The sequence below is a fragment of the Melanerpes formicivorus genome, unplaced genomic scaffold (genome assembly GCF_026170545.1).
Source record: "Melanerpes formicivorus ecotype bairdi unplaced genomic scaffold, bMelFor1.0.p_v2 SCAF_9, whole genome shotgun sequence".
In the NCBI taxonomy this organism is placed as follows: domain Eukaryota; kingdom Metazoa; phylum Chordata; class Aves; order Piciformes; family Picidae; genus Melanerpes; species Melanerpes formicivorus.
The window spans coordinates 11676782-11699373 of record NW_027142361.1 but is presented as its reverse complement, the minus strand read 5'-3'; the positions used below and the strand labels follow the sequence as shown (position 1 = coordinate 11699373).

Sequence of the window (22592 nt, the reverse complement as noted above, 5' to 3'; positions counted from 1 at the left end):
AGTGGGAGGGAATTGGTGGAGGGGGCACAAAAGGGGAAAAAAAAGGATGGAAAAGAAGATGATGAGAAAAATAAAAGGGCAATCCTGCCCTTCCCACTCCTTTCTCATCTCTGCATGCCTGAAAACTGTACCACTCCTGAAATGGCACAAATGTGCATGGGATCATAGCTGATCTCAGTTAAAACTATTCTAAGAGTTTTAAACTGAACCAAGTCAGGGAACTAATCACTGTGCAAGCACGCAAACAGCTGTCACAGCGTAAGAGCGACAGAGTGACGAGAACAGGAATGAGGCAACAGCATCTGCCAAAAGTCAGAAGCCATAAGATAGTGAGGGACACCCAACCCCCTTGCAGCAAAGTACATCTAAAGGCACAGTACAGACTCAACAATAACTTCATCAGCAGAAGAAATCACTACTTACCCACGAGCATCTCAAAAAGGAAAACTCCTACAGACCACCAGTCACATTCCCGTCCATAATAACCATCACCCCCCTGCGATTTCAGCACTTCAGGCGATATGTAGTCAGGGGTTCCCACAGCGGTATCGCAGCGCACCATGCCTGTCTGTGCAACAGTAAGAATTCACACAACTCAGAAATACTTCTGAGTCTTTAGACAATTACCCTACTAATAGGCCAGAAAACCAAACCAAACAAAAAAAAACACATAAAAAATATAGCTCCAAGTATTTGATTTGAGTAATGAGTTTGAAATACTAGATTTTTTTAACTCCAGAAGCAATATGGACTGAAATGACAGCTCCTGGTAATATGCTCTCCACTGCCTACTCCATAACAGTTTTTCTTGATTACAATATTTCCAAAATTGACCAATTTTATTATTTTTCCCATTGGTTTCTCTACAATGCTATACACTGTATTAGATTGATCCTCATCTCACTAAATTCAGCTATGAGTGATTTTTATTGACATAGTAATGCTGATGTGTTAATGGAATGATTCTTCATCCTTTTTGCTTTACACTGAGTCTGAAAATGTAGGAGCTAAATGATGCAGAAGCATTGTCAGATCTGTCAGCATGCTGGTTCAGACTTCTATGTCTTGTTTCCTTTAATCAAATTCACTGTATTCATTCCACAGAGACCGTATGGATGAATGAAATTAAATCCTGTACAGAACTAGAGAGGTACCAAAAGTATACTAATCTTTTATTGTCTCAATTTCAACATTTTCTAAATCATCTTACAAAGTTTTTTGGGTGTTTTGCCAGCAGCATAAATGGCAATAACTAATGTTGAAATACATATTTAAAGAAAGGAAGAAAACATTTTGCTTTGGGAACTGTATTGACACATGAAAATTGCCCACCAAATACTTCTTTTCACACACAGTATGAACTGCCAAAAGCTTTTATTTATGCACTAAATAAGAATCCGGGAAAGTCATGAACTGGCAGGCAAAAACTAAAGTGATGACTAAATACTGCAGAGACCTAAGGAGTACTTCAAATGCCCTCCCTGCAAATGCTTATCTTCTACACCACCATTCTGTAACTGAAAACTAAAGGAAGCTTTAACTTATCACTTCCAGAATGAAGAACAAGTTAACTTCTGCTTTCTATACCATGAAACAGCACATAGCTTCATAATCCTGGAATAAAAAAATGAAGTCAACTCTTCTCAGAAGACCTAATACATTATTTGGACAAAGGAAAATACAGATACACTAATTCCAATACCAGGAAATAAACAAAAGCCCAAAGGCCTCAGAAATCTAAAGCTGAGAATATTAAAAAATGGATCTGGCACATGCCAGGAATCATTATTTAAAAGTCCTGCTTGTAATAGCACTGTGCACAAACCTACACATCTTCTATGATAAGCCCCTTTTTGCTTTGAGCACTGGAGGAACTGCTCTAGGCTCACATGATTCTGCTGATCTAGTACGAATGCAGCATCTTAATAAGGTCTCTGACAAGGGTGCATCTCTCTCTCTTCCTTATCCAAATGTAAAATTACAAGGGAAAGTCTGAATCTTCACTTAGTGAAGACTGGATGAAGCCATTTGAAACCCTTCCTGGGTGAGAAGCTTTTTTGAAAACAGAGTCACTAACACATTTCTTAAAGATTTCTCTGAAGACTGCAGCTTCAGTCTCAGCCTCATTGTGCCTCAACACCGAAGTACTTAGTAACACCCCATTTCCCTGTCCTCTAATTAACACACCAAAACAAGTGCACTTTTTAGTATGTTACATATATCAAAATTTTATGTTATTGTCGTAGTTTGGGCTGGGTGCCCTTCTGCTACAGGGGTGCTTCCTGTGTCCAGAAGTCCAGCCCAGTGGGTGGACACAGGAAATTAGGTTATTTCCTACCACGATCCCTTGCACCACTATAAGTTTCGCGGCGGGGTCTGGCACTTCCTCTTTTCTTCCTCCTCCATCAGCCGGTAACATGGGGGAGAGATCTCCTGGCTTTGGGCCTGGCTAGGCCCAAGGCCACGGGGGGATGGGCAGTCTCAGATCTGGCCAGCTGAGACTAGCCTAGCAATGGGAGGGGGAAGAAGGAGCCCTGAGGGTCTTGGGTGTACCCTCAGGTAGGGATGGGTTTCTCTGGGTCTGTTTTTGGGTTTCTCTCTCTTGTCACTGTATTTTTAGTTTTTTTTTTTTCTGCACGCACTCACTGTTCTATTTAAACTTTCCATCACCTTTGCAATCCGTTTGTCTGAGTCGTTATTTCTGCGCGTGGTGGGGAGGGGGCTTGCCCCAACCCATTACATTTTTGGCGCCCAACGTGGGGCTGGCTGTTGTGCCCACTCTGCAGATCGATTGCAAAGGATGGAGAGTTTAAATTCACTTCTGGGCGTCGGTTTGGGTTTGGCAGTTGGGGGCTCAAGTGATGTTGCCGGGGCGGCCGTGTAAGCTCTTGTGGATTGTGGGGGGATGACTGGTGCGCTGCCGGTGGCACGGACCTTCTGCTATTTCAGGCAGGGGTGGTTCTCGACCATCGGCATCGGGGTACCGCTTGAGAACGCGGAACCTGCCCCTCCTCCGCGGCGGGAAGCGAAGTGGGGGAGGGGCAGCGGCGAGCAGATCAGAGTCAGGTCCGTTCTCGCTGCGGGGATAGAGCCAGCCGCTGCGAGCGGGCGAGCCAGCTCCCGAAGCCCCGGGGGGCCGACGGGGACTCCAGCTGGAAAGCCGTTTTCAAGGGCTCTGAGAACGCGCGCATGGCTTTCGCTGGAGAAGCCGTTTGAGTGTCCGAGGGGTGGAGGTGATTTTGATTCTGCGCCGTGGCGGCAGAGGTGGGCGGAGCCCTGCTGCGGGCGAGCGGCGCCGGCGGACCCGGCCGTACGCTCGGGCTGCGGCGGGCCCGGCCCTAGTCTCTTCCCCGACTTTTTCGGACGAGTTCCGAAACTGGCGCCGAGCACCTGGCTCCACCTCCCTTCTTCTCAGTGAGCTGTGGTGCAGCCCCTCCCTTTCTGGTGGGGGGGGGTGTGCAGCCGGATGCTGTCTTGCTTTGGTACGGGTACGCCTAGTGGGGGGGCAGAGTACCTCGGACAAGCATCCGTGTAGTGGGACCGCAGTTGGAAGCGGTTGATTGCGGCACCCTGGATGGATTGAAAAAGGCAGTCGTGGGTTGGATGGTTTCGACTGGCCTGCCCCAGGGGTGGAGAATATGCCGCCGAGTGATGATTTGTGAAAAGTAGAGGCTTGGCTGAGAAGTCGTGAGGCTGTTCCAGGTGACCAGGATGCCCAACGGATCCATGGAGAACTTGCACCGCAGGAGAATGAGTTCTGCATCGCCGGGAGGTTCCACTGGATGAAGGAAGAAGAACTGGAATGAACAGACACTAGAGCCTGACTGAGAGACTGTTTGAGTGGACGCCCAGATGAAGACACGGACTTCGCCGGACATGTCATCAGTTTTCTGATTTGATGATGTGTTTGGGTGCAGGCATCATGGTTTGAAATAAAGGGGTGGCTCCTGTCGTAGTTTGGGCTGGGTGCCCTTCTGCTACAGGGGTGCTTCCTGTGTCCAGAAGTCCAGCCCAGTGGGTGGACACAGGAAATTAGGTTATTTCCTACCATGATCCCTTGCACCACTATAAGTCTCACGGCGGGGTCTGGCACTTCCTCTTTTCTTCCTCCTCCATCAGCCGGTAACATGGGGGAGAGATCTCCTGGCTTTGGGCCTGGCTAGGCCCAAGGCCACGGCGGGATGGGCAGTCTCAGATCTGGCCAGCTGAGACTAGCCTAGCAATGGGAGGGGGAAGAAGGAGCCCTGAGGGTCTTGGGTGTACCCTCAGGTAGGGATGGGTTTCTCTGGGTCTGTTTTTGGGTTTCTCTCTCTTGTCACTGTATTTTTAGGTTTTTTTTTTTCTGCACGCACTCACTGTTCTATTTAAACTTTCCATCACCTTTGCAATCCGTTTGTCTGAGTCGTTATTTCTGCGCGTGGTGAGGAGGGGGCTTGCCCCAACCCATTACAGTTATCTTATGCAAACAAAGTGAAGGTTGTGCCAAGAAAACACAGCTAACCCTACCCAAGTTTGGTGGTTGGTATGCAGCAACAATGAAAGTTCTTTCCAACGACATGACAGATGCTAATGAACTTCAAGTAACAACACCTTAAGTTTTCAGAAAAGATGCTGTTGTGGGTTTGGGATAAAGGCCCAGATGATCGACAAGGAGGCCCGTACGGGGATAGTGTCCCTTTCTTAAAGGCACAGCCTCAAACGGTCACAGATGCCAAAATATTAAGAGGAAAATTAAAAAGTACTTCTTCAGTTAAAAGGGTCCTGCCTTCAGTTTTCATGGGATGAATCTCTCTGAAGTATAGAGTGTTGGTTATACTTACTCCCCACCTTCTGTCTCAGGAACAAATCCAAAAACACATTCACAGAATCACACAACAGCTCGGTTTGGAAGGGACTTTGAATGATGACCTGGCCAAGCCCATCATGGAAAAGGAAGCCTAGATGAGATTATCTAACACCCTGTCCAATAGCATCTTGAAAATCTCCACTGATGGGGATTCTACCATGCCCCTGGGGAGGTTGGTCAAATATCACCTGAATATAATATTCTCAGATTTCTATGACTCTCACTTGCACACTAGTTCTGTCAAAGAACTTGGGTGTTGCTCTGTATGTATTTTAAAGTACTGGATACTCTTGACACCACAGCTAGACTTGCTTCTATGATCTCTGGAATCAAAGCCAATGAAGCAGGGAAATCCTCTCTGTGAATGGCATCTTGATGGTCTGTACAGAGTCACATGCATGACGACTTCTGCCTTCCATACATCAGCATTTGAAGAGATCTAAAAGGTGCTATTTTCTTTGGATGGTGTGCTAGTCCTGTATTTCAAATACTAAGCTTCTATTTTATGCCCAAGTACCACACTTATTATAGCAGCTCCCATACAAAGCTTCCTTTCAGGAGGCTCAGGTCAGTGCTTTACCTGAGACTTTTCTTATCACTTCAAAAGATAAAGGTGGATCTTGGAAACCATCTTTTGCAGCTATGTGAGAGATGTGCAGAACTGTCAAAAAGACTGTTGAAGAAACACAGCACGTTCTCACAGCTTATGGCAACTTGGTGGTGAGACTGTAGTGTTTCATAGCATCATTCAGAACTACCAAAGCAGTTTAGTTTTCATCCTCAGGAGGATCTCCATAAGACCTGAATGACTCGCTGTCTTGAACTAAGGCTGAGATCTAGGCTTTCAATCTCTCATTAAGTTCTTTTCAGTAAACAAGATTTGGAGAGTGCTTGTGGGGAAAAATATTAGGATAGCAGAGATCAGGTGCAGCTGGGCTTGTGCAGTGTGCTGCAGACAGCAAACAGAAGCAAGAAGGATCCAGCAGAGTCCTGGACAAATTTCAATGACAAAAGTCTAGTTCTAAAACAAGGAACACATCCCTTCTTCCAGCTAAACTTTCTGAGCTGAGGTGATAACCTGCAATAGCAATCATTCCTTCTTTTGGTCATGCAGTTTTTCAACAGACACCCTCTAAACTTGTGGTCTTCTAAAAGCTCAGTTAGTGCAAGACAGCATTACATACTGAGCCTGGCAACATTAGGAGTTCCTGGCTCTATGATACCTGTTTGAAGCTGACCACTGCCTGTTTCTTTTACAGAAAATCTGAAGATTAGAGTCAAGTGAAACCTCCCCTGTGCTACTTTATTCCTAAATATCAAAAGAGAATCACAATTCTGACTAAACCTTTGAGGCTGACTCCAATCTTTATTCTATTAAAGAAAACTTCATCTTTTTACAAGTTTTTTAAAAGGAAAAAAAATATAATTAAGAACTCACAAACTCCAAGACCACAGCAACTGAGTTACATAAACAATTCAGTTCATTTTACATTGAAAAAGATCACTAAAAAAAAAGTAGCAATTCCTTTCACATACTGGTAAGGAGGAATTCTGCTGCAACTGTCTGGGCTGGCCTGGAAGACTTAAGAGGACACAGCAAGGGTCAAAAAAGTCTCTCAAATTGCAGGGAAACTTTCCTAGGCTCTCAATAGCATAAGGAAGATGGTAATGTGCACAACTGCTAAAAGAACTCCAAATCAGAAAAAGTAAGTAAGTATTGAGTAAGCATATATCTTCTAGAAATCATCCTACCAACAGCAATATCTATTTACACAGCTGGGATGTGTTCATGTTTTGTAAGTAGCATGAGATTTGGAGACAGTCCAGAACCTCTCAACTTCTAAAGCTTCCTGTATAAAAAATTTTTGCCATTCCACTGAGTCTGAGAAACATGAAGAACTTAAAATGTAATGTTAAAAAAAACAACCACTTCTTTAGAGATGACTAGTTCATTTATGATGCCCAGTCTAAACTGGAGCTCACTATAACACTGTAAGACAAATGTGCATGCACTTCTCACATTTATGAACCACATTTTGGTATTTCATTTTTTTAACAACAGTGAAAAAGAAAAGATCAAAGCACTTAAGTTCACCATTTCTGGGATTTACATTATGAACTACTTTGACTTTTTTTTTTTTTTTAAGTCTCTGATGAACATCAGAATCCCTTAAGACCTACAGTCTATTGGCTAAAAACCAAGAGCACATGACAATGAGCATCTGAGGGAGGTGGGGTTGTTCAGTCTAAAGGAGAGGAGACTAAGGGGAGACCTTGTCACTCTCTACAACTACTGGAAGGGGAGTTGAAGTGAGGAGGGGGGCAGCTTCTTCTTCATGGCAAATGACAGGACTAGAGGAAATGGTTACAAGCTGCACAAGGGAAGGTTTAAGCTGGATGTTAGGAAATATTTCTTCACTGAAAGGGTTCTCAAACACTGGAATCGTCTGCCCAGGGCAGTGGTGGAGTCACTGTCCCTGGGGGGGTTCAAGCAGCATGTAGACCTGGAGTTTAGGGACATGGTTTAGTGTTGACCCTTCAGTACTGGGTCAAAGATTAGATTGGATGATCTCCGATATCTCTTCCAACCACATATATTCTGTGATTCTGTATTTTTTTAAGCACTAAAGTAAAATCAAGTACTACTTTTGACTTTTCCAATTAAAGTAAATGCTGTCCCCTAAAATCTAGACAAGTAAATCAGTGTGGAGGTAAATTATCTACTGGCCTTTTGAATAACAACTACAATTCAGCAAAACTAAACAGCATACTGAACTTCAATAAACAATTGTAGTTGTTCAATGAAGTTAAAATATTGTTGCAGGAAACAACAAAATTCCTTAACCAGAGACAGTACTTCTAGACAGCTGAAGTGACATTAACTTAATGATGCAAATGCAGATTAAGTAGATGACAGAAATTATACCAAGCACTGACTAAATAATACAGGGGAAAAAAAGAAATTACAGCAAATAAGCTTAAAAGGATGATCCTTGCCAACATTCCTGCCCTTCCCTTTCACAAATCAGGCAAATCACAACACACATTCATACAAGGTTCTTCTAGAATGTGTTGTTTTTGACAGGAAGAATACATTGTGTAAATTACAGCACACTGTCTGGAAAGATTTTAAAAGTGCAAACTACAAAAGGCAGCTGTGTTTTAAAACATATTTTAATAATATACAGTATTGCATCCCATTAAAAATAACCTATTCTCATGCAGGCTTATTAGAAAATGGTGGGTTTGGATGTAAATGTTAAAACCTGGACAATTAAAATACATGACATGTATTGACAAGTAGTTAAGAAATTTTTATGAATGTATCACATATCACTGCTGCCTTACTGTGACCTCATTTTAACGGCCACTAGAGGATGCTATGAGAACAATTACACACGGTGTGGGGGGGAAACAGGGACTGTATCTTGCCTATAAAATAATTTAAGAAAAATGTTATTTTATGAACTGTTCCAAGGTTACTAAGGTTGAAACTACAAGTTGTCTCATAAGCTTTTCAGACCTTTGGCCAAACATCCCACGAACCTCAGAAATGTATAAACACACATGCTTTCAAAAATAACAAAAAGGAAGTTTACGTCCTCCTTCCATGTGCCAGAACAGTTTATTTTAGATAAAGTTACACTATTTAAAGCACCCCTGCATTTAAAACTAGGAGATAAGGAACAGCTTTCCAATCAAGTGAGGCGTTTGATGTATATTCCATTGGGAATTGCAATTCATAAAAAAAATAATTAAAATTGCAGTTTTACAGAAGACAAATTATTCAGTTGCATACTTACTTCATCCATTTTCATGCAAGTGCCAAAATCTGCCAGCTTCAGATGCCCATATTTATCTAAAAGCATATTGTCAGGCTTCACATCTCTGTGTATCAAGCCCATGGAGTGAATTGCATCAAGAGCAAGGACAACTTCAGCTGTATAGAACTTGGCCCATTTCTCAGGCACATCGTAATTGCTCATAAGGTTTACAAGATCTCCACCTGGCATGTATTCCATTACCATGTACAAGTATTTGTCATCTTGAAAGGCACAAAATAACTGCAATATTAAAAGGAAAGGAAAAGAAAGAAGCACTGTTACTTTTCAGAGACAGCGAGGAGAAAGAACAGAGCATTTTATCCTGAAGTTTCATAAAATCTGAGCATGTTTTCAAGACTGATCTAAAGTAACTTTCATTTTTACAGTCAGATAATCTACATTTTCTATGGATTAAGACAGCATCTTGACATTCACTGAACTTCAAAACCTCATCATTTTAATTTTTAAGATTTCCTGATTATGTTAGTAGCCTGAGTTTCTATATATCCATGTTTCTTGCCATTAAAAGTATCACTGAGTCAAAATGAAAAGTACTGAATCTGAGAAAACATTTGAAACAGTTCAGTAGAATCTTAGATGATTTCTAAAGTTCATATATTATTAATCTGATTTTCTGTGTACAAATTTACAAAAACACTTGTCTCTACTAGTTTTGTCCTAAATCAACACATATATTGAAACAAGAAAGAAAAAAAACAAAACAAAATGTTCCCAAAGGTAAGTATAACACAATACAAAGAAATTATGCTTAACAATAAAATAATGGTCTGGTACAGATTGCAGTTTCCTACTGGCATGACAGTACTTAAGAGTATTGAATTTCTAGAGATTTCACTCAGTGAGGACCAGGCCTGAAAACAGCTCACATCAGCAAAAAGCACTACTATCTAATGTTCAATGACTAGTGTGAAAGTCTCCATATCTTTCTTACCTTATTTCTCAGAGATGGCTCCTTTACATTAAAAATTAAAATAATTCACAACTTTAAGTTACCCACACAGAATTCAAAGGCAATTGAAAAAGAGGATGTGTACAAAGGAGGAAATCAGGAACAGGGAGTTTGTGAAGTATGAGTAACTATGGAAGGCAGGAACATCGTAAAGGAAATCTTAGATAAAAATTTATTGTATTGTAGTAACTGAAGACCTATACTATAAATATGTATTTTAATACACATCTACTGCACTGTACTTGTTTTCACAAATGGTTAGTATATGAGATATATAATATGGTCATTCACTTGGTCATTAAAATCTAAATTAAAATCCAAATAGCCTGTATTCTCCCATGTAAAGATATATTAATATAACACTATAATGAATAACAACACTACACTATGCCTTTATACACTCCTTTCATTATTGCCCTCAAGGGATTTAATAAAAAAAAAAATTAAAAATAATCCAAATTAGCTGGGCTTTTGATTTAATTTGTTTTTCCCCACAAAAAAAGAAGACACAGAGAAGTGGTGTGATCTGTCCCAGTTTCTAGCTCAGAACAGGACCTACATTTTTTTAAAACCAGTTTGACGTCCTCTCCCTCCAGACCACATTACCTAAATATATCACACTAACACACTTCATCATAGAAGGCACATTTGCAACTACACTTTGTATCACTTGCTATTTACAAACACACACATTTATATGATGCTTACTACACTTTGAAAACTGAGTCATACATTTCTTATTACTTTTGACTGCATGTAAAAAAATGACAATTCCAGACAACTACTGTCATTAGAACAAAAAGAACTAAACAAATTCATCTGTTTGATTAAGTATTTCTGATGAACATAGGCAAAAACATGGAGTATGTTCAGAAAAGCAAAACATCTAAATAAAAAACCCTTCTACAGCATTTGTTGCATACATGAGGTAAAGTGTTATGAAGAATATATGGAAAGTTTAAGGTTATTAAATATACAGAAGTATGGCAACATATGTGAAAGCATTTAAATGCATTAATTATTTAACAAAATTAAGTACTGACAATTTCTCTAAGCATATGCTTTCATTGCTCATTTTATTAATTGCTGTAATTACAACAAATGGCAATATTTAGTACTAATTCATCCCAAAGGCATAATTCATATTACAGACATGAAGATGGTACATGTCAGGAGACAGTTGCAAGCAATGGTGTTCAAGAGTACCTGAAGAAGTCAACTCTCCATTAATTGGAGCTGAGATGCAGTAATTGACCACAAGCAAACCACTACTATAACCTCTTGTCTTACAGGAGACCAGGAGTGTAAACTCATCCTTCCACCAAGTCACAGCCGAAAAGACAGTATCTACTTAAATAGCTCTTAATACTAATTGCCTGTCATCAACTGAATGTATCATGAGGAAAGACTGGATACAATGTTGACATTTGTTTCTACGTTTCCAAACAGAATTTTTCTTAGTTTGAAAACTCACCTCCCTATTATTGCAAATAATTATATGGATATTAAAAAAAAATATTTAATTCTGTTCTATGATGCATTTGCAGTGAATAAAATGTGTATTACTTTCTAACACAGTCAAATACACAACCTGATGATCTCTTGGGGTCCCTTCCAACCTCTAATATACTGTGATACTGTGAAACTCAGTGAAACTGCTGTAAATGTCTTTTTAAAGTATAGTCTGAACCTAAACCATTATTTGAGTTCAGATGTAGACTCAAAAGCAGCTAAAGACTGAGAAAGATTTATGGTTTTATTATTTTACAGTTCTTTCTTACCTGGACCACCCACGGACTGTTGGCAAAGGCCATGATATCTCTTTCTTCCCAGAAAAAGGCTGAATCTGATCTCTTGATCATTTCAAATTTACTGAGTAGCTTCATTGCATAAACCTTCTGTGTCATTTTATGGCGAACCTGTTGGTTGAAAAATAAGAGAAACAGCTTTTTAAAATGCATTGTAAAAAAAGTAGTGCCAACATAGTATTTCTCCTGTGTACAAACTGCTTTCTGAGATGTGATGCCTCCAGGTCTTCATGCATCCCATTTTCTACATAGTAAGAATCTGAGAACTTCCAAATCTGGAAAGAAAAAGCTAAGAGCTACTCAAAAAAAAAATATAGCAAGGGTGGAATAAGAAGGATGTCAAAAACTAAGATATGCAGAGCCTATCCAATTCCTGCAGCTGCCTCTGGAACCCAAGAAGATGAGCTGCACAGCCATGAGAAGGACATGCCCCAGGGCTGCAGGAGCTCTGTTCTATTGAAGAGTCACTTATACAAGCATATGCTCTTCCTCACCATGGCTATGAGCATGTAAGTGGGAGCTGATTGCAGCATTCTGCTTGCTTACATTGAAACTGTTAAAAAACCCGACCAAACTAAAAGCCAAACCCATCTTTCTCCAAAGAACTGGACTGCTCTTCACATTTTCTCAATTAACATCCTACTTCAAATCACCCAGTACACTTAAAAAAAAAAAAAAAACTCCCTTCAAAAGTTCCACTGTGTTATGAGAAATGAAATGCACCTCTGCTTATATTCTCTTACTCTGAGTACCATGTGTCCATTGCAGAAATTCTGTAAGCAGTCCACTTTGGCCTCTTACAATTATTATTTTTCAGGGGAAAAAAAGTATCATTGGTATTTCTTAAGTACTTTTTTAATTCACTTCTAAATAGTGTAAAATTAATAGTGTAAATCTTGTTGGAAAATGGAAATTAAAATGGACATGAAACACTTTCAAGAAATACAGGTGAGAAGTAGTCAGCTGTAGGATGTCTGAGTCAGCAGAAAAAAAACTCCATCTTATGTTTCTGCATATTTTCTGCACATTAAAATTAAAAAACAAAAAAACAAAGCACTGGACTAATTTGTGAAATCAGAACCAAATGGTTCTGGTTCATTTGAAGTCCTCATATTCAGTAAAACAAACCAGATTCCCCAACCTCTTAATTTTACAAAATGACTGAGTTTAATTATGTTACTTGGGAGTATGTTTAACAGGCTCTTTTCCTGAACAGCTGTAAATGTTTGAGGTCCATTACACCTGCAGAGCAAAGCTTCAGAAATGCACCTATTTGGTCTACAAATCTGGGAACATCAGCCTCCTGCTTCTGAGGAGCTGTAAACATTAATGTTGCTCAAGCCAACAGGAATGATCTCTAGAAATAGGAGAAGCATCAGGTGGTGATGGCACAGTAATCTTGGAAAGAGTGAAAACATGGAGAGCAACAACATTATTTTTGAACTTACTGCTCTTGAAACTGGTCTTTTTTTTTCTCAAGATACAGGGAGGGAAGGGAAGGGAAGGGAAGGGAAGGGAAGGGAAGGGAAGGGAAGGGAAGGGAAGGGAAGGGAAGGGAAGGGAAGGGAAGGGAAGGGAAGGGAAGGGAAGGGAAGGGAAGGGAAGAAGGAGAGAAGCTTTTAAGAAGAAATCTAGCTGTAAGATACCGTGGCAAAGAATGTGTTTCCTTTTCTTGCTACAATCTGGGAAGCTGCTCTCCACACTCCTTTTTTTCCACAAGAAATTATTATACTGGAGCAGATGACTTTAGGAAAACAAAATTAATTTAAGGAGGTCATAGCTGACTATTTCATATTGTATATTAACATTGTCATTTTTTGCTTGATATACTTCGCAATTACAAATATTTAGCAAATGTTTGTGCTACAAATATATATGCACAATAGCACACACTGAGAGTATGACATTCATGAATTAAACCCATGGACTCAATCATGTTTTATTTATGGTTCTTTCCACATTTAGTACCCGCTGAAGCAAATTTCTATTTTGATCACAAAATGTGTTGCAAAATATTTTGATTACTGCAGATCCATCATTTGCAACTGTGGTGTTAACATTCTGAATGGAGTAGAAATAGATACAGCTTAGCTCAGTAGTTTAAACTTGTATCATACCTTGTGAGGCAAGAAATCTAGGTATGTATGCCCTCATCACCAGCTAACATTAGTTCAGGTCTACAGCTGTATTTATTAATCCACTGCTTTTCAGCTGTAACATTGAATAACTATGTTTTCTACTTGCATTTTTATATCCTAGAAAGAGTCTTCTTTTAAATTGACAAGGAGTATGGAAGAGCTCTGTACAAGTTCCATGCCATTTTTATTTTGAAGCTTGAAGGGCTTATTTAACAAATAAAAAAACCCAACATAACAATAACACAACAAAAAACTCCAAACCTCATCATTGTATGATCAAGTTACTTTGCATTTTGCTATTACATTATAACAAGGCAAATGAGTACTTTGTCTTCACATCTCTCAAACTACCTAACTACACTAAGTACACTGTGAAAAATCATCTCTGCTTTAGAATTTATGTTGTGCATGACACAGTGAATGAAGAAGAAAGGCTTCCATTCAAAGGCAGAGCAAATTAATAAATTGTACCATAAATAAGATGTTATAAAGAAAGTGAAAACTATTTTGAAAAAGTTTTCACTGACTTCTCATGCAAGTGTATGAAAAAGGAATATCTCTATGGGCTACAGTGAAAGCAAGCAGACACATACAGTGAAAAAAATGCCTTATACAAGACCTTAAACTATTTGATACGACTGTCAGTGGAAACAGAATAGACTGCTTTCTTACAAAGCTCCCTGCAGCAGCCCCATCTCAAGTAAGAATGGTTCTGTTGAAAGTTTTGTGTTTGTTTTTAACCTCTTGCCAGCAAGGACCAGATCATCCTTAGGGTCCCTCCCAACTTGGCATTCTGTGAATCTGTGATATCTTAATTCTTTAAAGTCTTATTCAAAAGTGGAGATCTTTGAAAATGCTCTTCTGGAAATTAAAATGAAGTGCAAATGACCCAAAAAGAAATAGGAAAGGGAAAGCTATGCTCTCATATTGTGACACTTAAATGAAATTACCTTAAAAACAACATAAATGGATTAAATTTGTTGATTAAATGTCGTTAACTGCCACATGAATTACATGTAAATTTGCAAATCGCCTGAGTCATGCAATACAGTGTCAGGCTAGTCACTGGGATTTTCCACCCCAGTTCAAATCAATTTCACCAATACTAATACAGAAAATATAAATTACTTTATAAATTATTAATAAATTGATTGTCATTATACACCAAGTACCTCCTATAAGCACTTAAGCGGTAACCTCTTGTCACACTCCTCACCAAAATTCCAAAACACCTTTGTATTTTCCAAAATTGCTTTACATTACCAAACAATATGATTTTCCCAGTTTCTTAGTGCATGTCGTAGTTTGGGCTGGATGTCCTCTGCTACAGGGGTGTTTCCTGTGTCCAGAAGTCCAGCCCAGTGGGTGGACACAGGAAATTAGGTTATTTCCTACCATGATCCCTTGCACCACTATAAGTCTCACGGCGGGGTCTGGCACTTCCTCTTTTCTTCCTCCTCCGTCAGCTGGTAACTGGGGGAGATGTCTCCTGGCTTTGGGCCTGGCTAGGCCCAAGGCCATGGGGGGGGATGGGCAGTCTCAGATCTGGCCAGCTGAGACTAGCCTAGCAGTGGGAGGGGGAAGAAGGAGCCCTGGGGGTCTTGGGTGTATCCTCAGGTGGGGATGGGATCTTTCTGGGTCTGTTTTGGGGTTTCCTCTTGTCACTGTGTTTCTAGCTCTCTGCACGCACTCACTGTTCTATTTAAACTTTCCATCACTTTTGCAATCCATTTGTCTGAGTCGTTATTCCTGCACGTGGTGGGGAGGGGGTCTGCCCCAACCCTTTACAGTGCAAAACCATCACAGAACAGCAAAATGTCAGTTCTATGTCAAAAGGCGTAAGGAAAAGAATAATTTTTGTTACCTTGTGGTAACAAGATAATAAGCCTCAATTGCTGTAAACTAGTTGTTCCTGTTTGCATTGACTTGCTTCACATCTCTCCTGAAAAAAGCTCACACAGAAAATAATCTTGGATCAGCTGGTGCACAGTTGCCTGTTAGCTCATAGTGTCTGCATTCTCAGATTCTATTTGGTGTTTATATCCACAGCTTATTTCTAAATTGATCTGAAACAATCCATCTCGTACATATGCTCACATTTTTGTGCTATTTATCACACAGTATGACTTGGAAAAAAGCAAAATGAAAAGCAGACTGTGCATGATATGCTAAGTTAGTTTTTGTATTTTGATTGGGGATTTTTAAAATAGAATTTCTCTGCAGTATAAATTTAAAAGAAACCTCACTCTTAAATGAGATATTATATATATAATACAATATTAAGTGGACAATGTTAAGCAAATTTTACATGAATCACATCAACTAAACACAATGCAAGCAGCACAATTTTAAGGGCAAAACATTTTTTTTTTGGTTACACTATTAGATGCTCTTTCATAGGAAGGTTTCAGACTATTACACAGAGATGCTCATAGCAAAAAAAAAATTAAAATTGCCATGAACTGCCTTGTCCATTTTGATTGAAGGATAGGAAACGGTTTCCCAAGTCAGTCCCTTCGATCCATCACGTCGTAAACTTGGAAGTATTGTTTACTATGCAAAGAAATCATCTCATCATACAATGAAAATAATACTTTGTAAGAATGCATTTTTAGATAGAAGGGATGCCAGACTGGAGATGGTTTTGGCTGCAGCCATAACTCTGTCTAATCATTAAACCATTACATTCTTACCAGTTGCACTTCTCCAAAAGCCCCTCTTCCAATCACCTTAACAACATCATAGTCTTCAGCTTTCATTTGTAAAGCTCGGATTTTTTCCACAATCTTCTCATCTAAAGCAAATAAAACATATGTTGTGATCATGCATGTATTAACAGAATACAAATATCTCAAAATTAGGTATTTTTATTTAAATATTTAGATACTTCTTGGTAATCCTTGAGATCTGCAGACACTGTTAATATCCCCTTTTGTTACAGTTTGGAAATCATTAACCACCTACCTCTAGATGTAACAACTGAAACGTTTGGATTCTTCTGACTCTCGTTTCACACCTCTAATAATCATTCACAAGCTTACAGGAATACTCTGGTAAGAAGAAGAAGGGATGTCTATCTTGAATTTTCAAACAATTATTCATTTCTGCCCCTTGTGCTGCCAGGATCCACCGGCAATGCAGGAGTGTGAAGTACTTGGTACACATAAAAGCACTGCAGGTGGAACCTGCTCCTACACAACTGGAAGGTTCAACAGCAAATGGTGAAGAATACAAGTAGTAACCTTTATGCACAACTTTAGACTATGCAAGAATATGACTTCAAACTGACTTGTTCATTCCATAGAAAATAATAAATTGAGTTTATGGGAGTATGTAACTGCTGGCCACCTGTTGGCCATCTGGAAGTGTTTCTTAGCGTTCACTGGATGCGTAGTTCTACCCTTTATAAACTTAGGTCTACAATGCTCTGTTCAAGTATCCTCCAGTGCAACATTCTGCAGATGAGGTCTTTCAGTATTTTTCTTGTTGGGAGTTTTCTTGTGGAAATCTGTAAGTGAAAATCTGACCTCTGATGAATTCTAAAATTATATAAGGTAAATCTTTTGTACATGTAGCATGCTAGTGAATGTAATCCTGGCTGAATGACCTTTAAAAATCTATTCTTATTACAAGGACAAAACATAATGGGAGCAATGAATGGAATCCATAATACTGGAGGTCATCTTTCTTATGTGTGACAAGCTTTGACATTGCTCACACATGCTTACAGAGGAACAAGCAAAACAGGTTGGCTGCAGCAAGACTTCTACCAGGGAAGAGCATGAAATTGTACAAAAAGCTGTAGGCACTTATTATCAGAGAGGAGAAGAGGTATACAACAAGAGATCCACATTTAGGGTGAAAGATCATGGAATTTGATCCCAAGAAAGGCATTAAAGGAGATCTCAGATCTGAATACGGGGGTCAGAAATCAGAGATACAGTTAATTCAGTATGACATTAAAGATCACATTATCACTGGGGAGTTAATGATAATGAGCATCTAGTAAATAGCTTACCCATTCCTATGTACTCATGAAGAGCAATCTGGCAGGCTATAAGCAATCCAGGAGATGTCTGGCTATCAAGAATGTTTCTTTTGACCCATGTGAGTAACAAGCCCATTCAGGGAGGCACTGATGTGTTACTCATCAAAAAAAATGGTGATGGATGACAAAGTCTGTTGTAGCCCTGGCTGAAGCAACTGTGAGATGGTGGAATTAAAGACCCTTAGAGAACTGAGGAAGAAAAACAGCAGACCTTGGACCTGAGGAGAACAGACTGTGTGGCTTGTTCAGGAAACTCACTGGTAGGATCCCGTGGGAAGATGCTGTGGAGGGTAGAAAAGAGTGGGTTGACTTTCAAAGACATGTTCATAGAGCAAGAGCAATCTGTTCTAGAAATCAAGCAGGCATGGCAGACAGCCAATTTGGCTGTCTTGGCAACCTCTGCCTCAATGCAAGCACAAAAACCAAAGGTTTGGAGCATGGAATCAGGAATCTCTCAAGAATGCAAGGATGGAATTGGGGAAGCCAAGGTTAGCTGGAATTAAAACTAGACAAGTTTATGTAGGGAATCAAGAGCTTTTATAAATACACTGGCAACAGAAGAAAGCACAAGGCAAATGTAGGCCCACTGCTCTCAGTGGCGCAGGGGATGTAGTGCCAAAGGACATGGAGATCAAGGTACTCACTGGCATTTTTGCCTCACTTCACTGACAAGCTCTGCTCACAGGCCTCCTAGCTTCCCAAAGCTCATAAAAGACTGTGGGGCAGCAAAATACTGCAGTAGAGGAAGTCAAGAGTTAAGAACCAATAAAGCAAATGACATACACCATGAGACAATACAGGATGCATCTCAAGTGTGCTGAAGGAACCAATCAACACCACTACCAGGCTGTTCTCTATCACCTTTTAAAGGTCAATGCAACTTGGGGAGGCTCCTGATGACTAGTAAAGGGCAAATGTCAGACTGTCCTTGTTCTAGAAGGGCAGCAATGAGGACTCAGAAAGCTACGGACTGGAACAGCAGCCTCACCACAGTGCCCACAATGATCATGGAGTAAATCCTTCTGGAATCTACGTTCAAGTAATTGATGGACAAGCAAGGATGGGAACAGACTGGATCTAAAAAGGACAAACTATATTTAATCTTATTGCCTTCTGTGCCGAGATATCTGTCAAGAATCCTTGACTGTAACACGACTTTCAACACAGCATCTCAAAGTATCTTTGTAGCTCAACCCAGAACAGAGAAACAACAAGGTGGATGGAAAACTTGCTGGTGAGTGGTTCAAAGTTGATACACTAGAGAGCAGGGCTGCTCCTAAGAGGGTCCAAGACAGGATGGCTAAATGAACTGACAGGAACTTCACAAAGCTCAGCAAAGACAAATGCAGAGTCCTGTAGCTGGGCGAGAATGACATCACAGGCACAGCTACAAGGCACCTTGAGAAAGAGGACCTAAGAGCCCTGGTGAACAAGATGAACGAATAGGAATGAGAGGCATAGTCTTTGCACTGACTGCATACAAGACTGCTTTGCTAAATGCATAGTGAGTAGGTTGAAGGCAGTAATTTTTCCCCTCATTTGTCACTTGTGAGAAGACATCTAGAATGCTATGTTTAGTGTTGAGCTCTTCAATGGAAGGGTAATATGTAAACATTCCCTAGCTTAATGGAAAACTATCAGCATGCTTAGAGTGATACTCAAAGAGAAGCTGAGAGAACTGAAATTTTCAGCTGAGGCAAGTCTAAGTGGTTGGCCTTCAGAGATGCAAGTTGACAGGACAAGAGGCAGCACACACAAATTGAAAGATTAAAAATCCTACTTTGTGGGGAAAGAATCCTGAGAATTGGGGAATTATGTAGATCTGCAAAGCCACCATCTTTGGAAATTCTCAAAATCCAACTGCACAAGGACCTGAGTAACTTGATGCAACATTAAAACTGGTTTGGCTTTGAGCAGAGAGTTGGACCTGTTGACTGCCAGAGGTCTTTCCCAATCTGTGAAAAATACACACAAAAACGCAACTAAAATTTCTTCTTCTGAGGAAAAGATTAAATGGGAATGGGAAAGGGAGAGATTTAAAGACAGAAGGTCAATAATGATGGAAAAGAGTCTACTAGTAAAGTTGTATGAACAGAGGCAACTAGTAACTCGAGTAGACAAATGTGCTAAATTCAGTGTACCGGTAAGTGTGAAGTAACCCAGAGCATGGACAGGAAAAGGAGCTAAGAGAATTCTGAGGCTGTGTTCTATCATGACATCTTAGAGAAGAAACATATGACAGCAATAGTGCTTCACCCACACCAAGTTTATTATTTCACTCATGAGAACTAATTTTGCAGTTTGAGAAGGGAAGACTGTGCTTGGAAGTTTATTTAATTGCAGAACACAAGCTTTGGCACAAGACAAGAACAAATGCAAAGACACTGGAAGCAGCAATAGAGAGGGAATATCAGCAAATTTCAAGTCAAAGAGGATGTACAATTACATATTTGAACACAATGTTACATCTCACAAGGGAGGGGAATCACATGTATTTATTTTCAAGTGTTTCTGAGAGGTTTCAAATCTTGCTCAGAAACTCGGAGGAAACTCCCTTCTGTCTTCAAAATGTAACACAGAAATTATGAATAATGTTAATACAACTCAAGTGAAAGTGTTTAAGCATTAAACACTACAGTTAAGAAATGAAAAACCTAATAATATATGAAGTAAGCAAATGAGATGCTAAATGAGGAATTACCAATTTTATCATTCCTGTGAAATGCTGAGGGTGGAGAAATACTACTTGCTTCACTAAACAATTAATAGAACAGAATTAGAATATAATAGAATTTGAATAGGAGTAGGATTATTCCAGGTGTAAGGGACCCACAACAATCATCTAGTCCAACTGCCTGACCACATCAGGGTTGACCAAAAGTTAGAGCATGTCTGTAAGAGCATTGCTCAAATGCTTCTTAAACATCAACAGGCTTGGGCCTTAACCACCTCTCTAGGAGGCCTGTTTCAGTGTTTGACCACCCTCTTGTTGATGAAATGCTTCCTAATGTCCAGTCTAAACCTACTATTCAACACAGATGTGAACCATTTCCCCATTTCCTGTTAATGGATACCAGGGAGAAGATATCAGCTGTAAAGGTTGCCCTTCCTAACTCCTTTAACTAAGATACAATAATCTTAGTTTAAAATAATAATCATAATCTAGGGATGAAGCAGTTTTAGAGGTATCCGACAGACGGATTGTCTCTTTTGTCATTGAATTTAATAGATATGGAACAGATAATCACAGCATGGAACTAATCTGAAACAAAAAACAAGCCTCAAGAAGGCAAGCTCAAAGAAACCCTGAAGCAATGTCATAATTGCAACATAGTGGATCATATGATTTAGTTCACGTATCACATAACATGATCTAATTCAGAGTGCAAGAGATTTTTCTTTATAGGGCAGGCCTGAATTTTCAGAAGGTTTCACATAGATGAGTTTGTGCATTTGCAGTATCTGTTATGCCCACACCACAGATTGCATCTCATGAATTTGCAACAGCATGAAGTCCAGCAGAAGAAAAATGTTAGGTTCAAAAGGAGACATTAGACAAGCCCCCTCATACCCAGAATATAATAGAATCTTTTAAAAATATTGTGACATATGATTAATAAAGTCCTAAAATATGAGAGTGCTGTCACCTATGACTCAGGTTTCTTCTCTAATATAGGAAGGTTTAGGAATGCAAGTGTTTAAAGACAGGTTTTGATTTACTATTTCAAAATGGCACTATAACCTTTAAATAAATGAAGCTTTGCTTTCTGAAAGGGCAAAGTGTTTGGATCTGTCACTGACAGCTGGCAGTAAGAATGTCCCTGAAGGTTACAAGTGAAAAAGGAAACAAATACTTGACTAGAAGAGTACAGGGGGGTGGGGAGGAGGCAAAAAAAATCCAGCTTTTCTACTCTTCAAAATGAAAAAAAAAAAAAAAATCATATCCAGATTTTCTTGAAAGTTAAAAAGAATGTGTATTGGGCAGTTCTGGGGTGTGTATATGTGAGGAATAAAAATGCAAGGGAGTGCAATTTTATCCCCACAGATCAGACACAGTCAGTCAATGACTGCTGTTATGGAGTACATTAAGTCAAATGCTGCTGCCCTAGGCAAAAGTCTAGCCAGAAGTTAAACTGAAGTACAGCCAGGAAGTGCTGCAATCGCACACCCACCCAAAACCAAACAAACAAAAAAATAATATCTGGTTAAAGGTGTGTGAGGAACAACAAGGTGCTGGAGATCTTGCAGAAGCAGCAGAAACTAGAAGGGACAGCTTCAGATTGGCTAGTGTTTCAGAGTTAAAACAGGAAGACCCAAGAAATATTTTTGTCTTATATAAGATAAAAGATGCAGATTTAGAGAAAAAGCAGCAGTCATCTGCCTAGCAGGGGACACATCCCTGACTTAATGAAAGGAAGCCTGATGGCAGAAGTGAACTGTTTTATATCTACCAAGTATTCAAATGGAAAAGTGGTTAATAACACTGACATATAACTTGTTTATACATCTAAGAGTATAAACAATGTGACTCTAATTCATGTTCTGCTTGGGAATAGTTGCTCATTTGATACTTCTCCTATTGCTACTCTTACAACAATAATATCATTAAGAATGGAACTGGATGCCAACCTGCCGACACCACTGCAAAGGCCTGGCAAGGAGTGGTCTTCAGAAGTGACGAGAAAAACAGAGAGACAATTAGTTCCTTAACTCAATTTAAGTTCTACAGTGCACTAAATTCTTAAGATTTTTCTTGGCATCTGATATTTCACCTGGGTTGCTAACAGGAGGTATGGAGCACAGAGAATAGCAGTCATGATAGGCATTAACACCATACCAGATAACACTTTTCTGTTTGGAGAGGAAAACAGCAAAACTAGCTTTCCAGGAAGTTTGTTCAGGCAGTTAGCAAGCTGCTGCACCTGTATTAAAAAGTCCTACTGTAAATACATCCATTG

General features: G+C 39.7%; 1 protein-coding gene across 4 annotated transcripts in view; it reads right to left on the bottom strand.

The window, feature by feature from the left end:
- ROCK2 (Rho associated coiled-coil containing protein kinase 2) overlaps nt 1–22592 on the bottom strand; it is a 168688-nt gene that overhangs the window by 45302 nt on the left and 100794 nt on the right. For all 4 annotated transcript variants that reach the window (XM_068143023.1, XM_068143024.1, XM_068143025.1 and 1 more), the window contains 4 exons: nt 16280–16380; nt 11422–11559; nt 8650–8910; nt 424–568 (listed from right to left, as the gene is read on the bottom strand). In XM_068143023.1, coding sequence (XP_067999124.1) covers nt 424–568; nt 8650–8910; nt 11422–11559; nt 16280–16380 — 645 coding nt within the window. The remainder of the gene's footprint in view (nt 1–423; nt 569–8649; nt 8911–11421; nt 11560–16279; nt 16381–22592) is intronic.